General features: G+C 37.5%; 1 protein-coding gene across 1 annotated transcript in view; it reads right to left on the reverse strand.

Moving 5' to 3' along the window:
* The window catches only part of NEK5 (NIMA-related kinase 5), a 194,645-nt gene that overhangs the window by 130,988 nt on the left and 57,657 nt on the right, over window positions 1–6,000 (reverse strand). Inside the window, exons 4-5 of the mRNA XM_006876943.1 lie at window positions 5,233–5,316; window positions 5,074–5,144 (exon numbers count right to left, since the gene is read on the reverse strand). Coding sequence (XP_006877005.1) covers window positions 5,074–5,144; window positions 5,233–5,316 — 155 coding nt within the window. The remainder of the gene's footprint in view (window positions 1–5,073; window positions 5,145–5,232; window positions 5,317–6,000) is intronic.

Raw genomic sequence — 6,000 nt, forward strand, 5'->3', positions numbered from 1 at the left:
AGATAAATGTAAAAAATGGATCATCTAAATTTACAAATTAAAATAGAACAAAAACATATCATACAGTGATAAATAAAGTTATGTGTACTAGTTATGTTTTTAACTTTAGAATTCATCTTCCAAAGATCTATATATTGAAAAGACATTTTTTTTTTGAGGCTTAATGACACCACAGATTAAGCTGATTGCACTATTAAAGAAGTTAGTCGTTACTTTAACAATAAAAACAAAAAATCTCAGAGGTAAAATGATTCAAATTGTCAAAATAATGAATTCTCATTATTTAAAATTTGGAAAATACACTGTGGGTTAAGGCACTGGACTGTAAAGTCGGTTTGCACCACAAAATCCATGATTCAAGCTCACCACTGCTCCTTGTAAACTCTACAAGTTAGCTATGAGTCGAAACCAACTCAATGACACTTAACATCAAAAACATGAAAGAAGAAAAAATATCATAGTCTTATCACCTACGAACAACTATTATTAAAATTCTGATTGATGTCCTTCCTGTATATTTTTCACTAGCTGTAATCATATTGCATTTAAAATTCAGAATTCCAAAATTTGAATTCATCACATCATAAAGAATTTTCTCACATGGTTAAGAAGTCTTCAAAGTCATGAATGGCTGTATACTGTGCATGTTGCACAATGCGTACATTTATGACTGTGCCAAGATTTATACTTAACCATTTTCTAATTACTAATATTCATGTGACTCCAAATTTCAAAATATTCCCTTAGAACAAATTCTTAGAAGAAGAACATTGAACAATCCCTTGATATATACAAGTTGTTGTTGTTAGGTGCCATCGAGTTAGTACCGACTCATAGCACCTTATGCATAGCAGAACGAAACACTGCCCAATCCTGGGCAAACCTCACTACTGTTGCCCTGCTTGAGTCCATCAATGCTGTCACTTGGGCAATCCATCTCATTGGGGGTCTCCCTATTTTTCTCTGACCCTCCACCTTACCAAACATGATATTCTCCAGTGACTGGTCCCTCCTGACAATATGTCTGAAGTATGAGAGATGAAGTTTGGCCATCTTGGCCTCCAAGGAGTGCTCTGGCTGCACTTCTTCCAAGACGGATCTATTGGTTCTTTAGGCAGTCCATGGCACTTTCAATATTCTCCTCTAAAACCATAACTCAAACGTGCCAAATTTTCTATGGTCTTTCTTATTCACTGTCCAGCTTTTGTATGCATATGAGGTTATTGAAATTATCATGGCTTGGGTCAGGCGCACCTCACGCTGACATCTTTCTCTTCAACACTTTAAAAAGGTCTTGTGCAGCATATTTGCCTAATGCAATACGACATCTGAATTCTTGACTGCTGCTTCCATGAATGCTGATAGGTGATCCAAGAAGAATTAAGTCCTTGACAACTTCAATCTTTTCTCCATTGATGAGAATGTTGTTTATTGGTCCAGTGGTGAGGATTTTTGTTTTATTTACATTGAGATGTAATCCATACCGAGCTCTTTGATCTTCATCAGTAAATGTTTTAAGTCCTCTTCACTTTCAGCAAGCAATGTTGTATCATTTGCATATCGCAGGTTGTTAATGAGCCTTCCTCCAATCCTGATGCCACGTTTTTCTTCATAGAACCCAGCTTCTCAGATTATTTGTTCAGCATACAAATTGAATTATGTTGCATTTAAAATTCAGAATTCCAAAATTTGAAGTTATCACATCATAAAGAATTTTCTCACATGGTTAAGAAGTCTTCAAAGTCATGAATGGCTGTATACTGTGCATGTTGCACAATGCATAAGAATACAACCTTGTCACACACCTTTCTTAATTTTAAACCATTATTCTGTTCCCATGTTCTGTTCGAACAACTGCCTCTTGGTCCAGGTACAAATTCCTCATGAGCACAATTAAGTGTTCCAGAATACTCATACTTCGCAATGTTGTCTATAGCTTGTCATGATCCACAAAATCGAAAGCCTTTGCATAGTCAATAAAGCACAGGCAAACATCTTTCTGATATTCTCTGCTTTCAGTCAAGATCCATTGGACATCAGCAATGTTATCCCTCATTCCACGGCCAATTCTGAATCTGGTTTGAACCTCTGGTAGTTCTCTGTCAACGTATGCTTGTAGCTGTTTCTGTATTACCTTTAGTAAAAGTTTACTCGCATGGGGTATCAAAGAGATTGTCTGATGATTTCCGCATTCCATTGGGTCACCTCTCTTTGGAATGGGCACAAATACAGATCTCTTCCAATCAGTCGGCCAGATAGTTGTCATCCAAATTTCTTGACATAGATGAGTGAGTGCCTCCTGTGCTGCCTGACTTTCTTGAATGATTTCAGTTTTTATTCCATCAATTCCTGGTGCCTTTTTCTTTGCCAATTACCTCAATGCACCTTGGACTTCCTCCCTCTCCGTACCATTGGCTCTTAATCATATGCTACCTCTTGAAACAGCTGAACATTAACTATTTCCTTTTAGTACAGCGACTCTGTGTATTCCTTTCATCTTCTTTCGATTCTTCCTGCATCAATCAATAATTTGCTCAGAGAATCTTTCAATAACGAAAGTCGAGGCTTGAATTTTTTCTTCAGTTCTCCTTGCTTGAGAAATAGCTGAACGTGTTCTTCCTTTTTGGTTTTCTGATTCCAGATCTTTGCACATTTTGTTGTAATAATTGATTTTATCTTCTCAAGCTGATCTTTGAAATTTTCTGCTCAGCTCTTGGGCCTCCTCATTTCTTCCATTTGCTTTAGCATCTCTACGCTGGAGAGCAAGTTTCAGTGTCTCCTCTGACATCCATTTTGACCTTTTCCTTCTTTCTTGTTTTCTTAATGACTTTTTGCTTTCTTCATGTATGATGTTCTTGATGTCATTCCACAACTCTTCTGGTCTTCAGTCTTTAGTATTTAATGTATCAAATCTGTTCTTCAAATGATCTCTAAATTCAGGTGGGATACAGTCAAGGTCATATTTTGGATCTTGTGGACTTGTTTTCATATTCTTCCACTTCAGTTTGAATTTGCATATGAGTAATTGATGGTCTGTTCCACAGTCTGCCCCTGGCCTTGATTTAACTGATGATATGGAGCTTTCCCATCGTCTCTTTCCGCAGATGTAGTCAATTTGATTTCTATGTATTCCATCTGGTGAGGTCCATGTGTATAATAGTGTTTATGCTGTCTAAAGAAGGTATTTGAACTAAACAAATCATTGATTTTGCAGAATTCTATCATGCAATCTCCAGCATCTTTTCTATCACCAAGGCCATATTTTCCAACTACTGATCCTTCCTCTTTGTTCCTAACTGTTGCATCCCAATCGCCAGTAATGATCAATACATCTTGATTGCATGTTTGATCAATTTCAGATTGCAGTAGTCGGTAGAATTCTTCTATTTCATCCTCACTGGCTTTAGTGGTTGGTGCATAAATTTGAAAAATAGTGGTATTAAGTGGGCTTCCGGTAGGCACATGGATATTATCCTATCACAGACAGTGTTGTACTTCATGACTGATCTGGATATGTTCTTTTTGACGATGAATGCAACACTATTCCTCTTCAATTTGTCATTCCCAGCATAGTAAACCATGTAGTTGTCAGATTCAAAGTGGCCATTTCAACTTACTAATGTCTAAGATATTGACGTTTATGCGTTCCATTTCATTTTTGACAATTTCTCATTTTCCTAAATTCATACTTTGTACATTCCATGTTCTGATTAATAAAGAATATTTACAGCTGTTTCTCTTCATTTTGAGTTTTGCCTCATCAACAAATCAAGGTCCTGAGGGTTTTACCACCACAGATTTTACTCCATTTGCATCATCATGGTCAAATCTACTTTGAGGAGGCAGCTCTTCCCCAGTCACATTTTGAGTGCCTTCCAACCTGAGGGGCTCATTTTCTGGCACTATATCTGACAGTGTTTCTCTGCTATCCATAAGGTTTTCAGTGACTAAATATTCAGAAGTAGTTCGTCACTCCTTCTTCCTAGTCTGTCTTAGTCTGGAAGCTCATCTGAAACTTGTCCACCTTGGGTGACTCTGCCACCAGTGACATAGCTTTCAGAATCACAGCAACTCACAAGCCACCACAGTACGATAAACTGACAGATGAGTGGTGGTTAAAATTACCACCAAATTGTCTCCCAAAACAGTTGCAACAATTTATTCCCACCAGAATGTCCCAACCTATTTCACTGAATTCACACCAGTTTTCTGCACTTCAGTCACATCACACAGTTAATAAGCTTATATACTACAAGACACTGTCACCATAATTCTCTTATGCCACAATATATCTTGGGGATTTTAATCTCAATATACCACCTGAAAGATGTTAATGCATTTATATAAACAGTTGGAGTCTCAGGTGGTGCAAACAGTTAACACGCTTGGCTTGAAGGCTTAAGTTCAGTCAGAAGCACTTTGAAAGAAAGACCTGTTGATAAACTTCTGAAAAATCAGTGGTTGAAAACCCCCTGGAGAACAATTCTACTATGATGCATATGGGGTCGCCAGGAGTCGGAACTGACTCAGTGGCAACTTGGATACAAGTTGTTGTTAAGTACTGTGGAGTCGGCTCGACTCATAGTGACCCTGCACAGGGTTTCCAAGGCTGTAAATCTTTACGGGAGCAGAATGCCTCATCTTTCTCCTGCGGAATCGCTGGTAGTTTCGAACTGCTGACCTTGAGGTTGGCAGCCTGATTCGTAACCACTGTGCTACCAGAGCTCCTTAGACAAGTAGTTACCAACAATTATTTGGACAACCAAGTTTTTATTATCATCTTAATTTGTGATACCTGAAAATGCCTATGTTGGCTGCTTTGAATAGGAAGAATTACTATTATTATTAAAGTTTTTATTGTGAATTGAGTGATAGTTTACACAGGAGAACATTGGTTTTACACTCACTGTTTCATTGTAATGATTACAATCTCCGCCGTACATCATCATTCAACAGTATTTGCTTCTATTTCCTCTGTTTATTTTTTCTTTAGGATGTACACAAAAACACTCAGGAATATATAATCATTTAAACAACCATAGGGCACAAGTAATTATTTTTTAAAGTACTCACTTGTTCAGGGCTCTTGCTATGCCAAAGTCACCAAGCTTTGCAACCATTCCATTCTTGCTAAGAAAAACGTTCTATAAATGGAGAAAATGCTATGCTGTTTGAGATATTTCAAGAAAATCAAAGATAAGGTTTTTCTTAGTCTTCTATCTGCGTTGTTACCTGTGATTTTATGTCCCTGTGTAAGATCTTCCTGTCATGAATATGTTTTAGTCCTAGAGAAATCTGTACAAACCAACCCAGAATCTGTAGACGAAAAATAAAACAAAACTATTCAGTCAGACTGATTCTTGAAATTTCAGTGAGACTTCTTTATGATAACATGCAAAAGGACAAGAATCATAGATTTGTGTGTTAATGTAATTAATAGAGATACCACCTTATCATGTTTATTTTATAGCTAGAAAAATTGAGATGCAGAAAGGCAATCCTTGGAATTAAACGGAACTTCATATACAGAAAAAGGTAAAAAGAAGCAAAGGAGAGATGGAAGTTCATCACTTTTTTTCTGATTTAACACTGGGTTGGTAGGTAACTGTATCAGGAGTCCCCCACATACTCCTCTATTTCTTGATAATCCCGGCCATTTATATTTCCTATTTAGTGGAGGAAGGCTGGCTAGAGCAAGGCAAGAGAGAGAGGGACAGAATTTGTGAGGTTATTAAAACTTTAATGAAATATTAATGTACATATAAGAAGCTCTGGTAGCGTAGTGGTTACAAATCAGGCTGGTAATCTCACAGTCAGCAGTTCGAAACTACCAGCTGTTCCTCTGGAGAAAGATGAGGCTTTCTGCTCACATAAAGGTTTGCAGCCTTGGAAACCCTATGCAGGGTTGTTAGGAGTCAGCACCGACTCCACGGCACATAACAACAACAACAACGTACATATACAATATTGTTGTCAAATGCTGTCAAGTCAGTTCCGACC

Source organism: Chrysochloris asiatica, unplaced genomic scaffold (assembly GCF_000296735.1).
Source record: "Chrysochloris asiatica unplaced genomic scaffold, ChrAsi1.0 scaffold00432, whole genome shotgun sequence".
Taxonomy (NCBI): Eukaryota; Metazoa; Chordata; class Mammalia; order Afrosoricida; family Chrysochloridae; genus Chrysochloris; species Chrysochloris asiatica.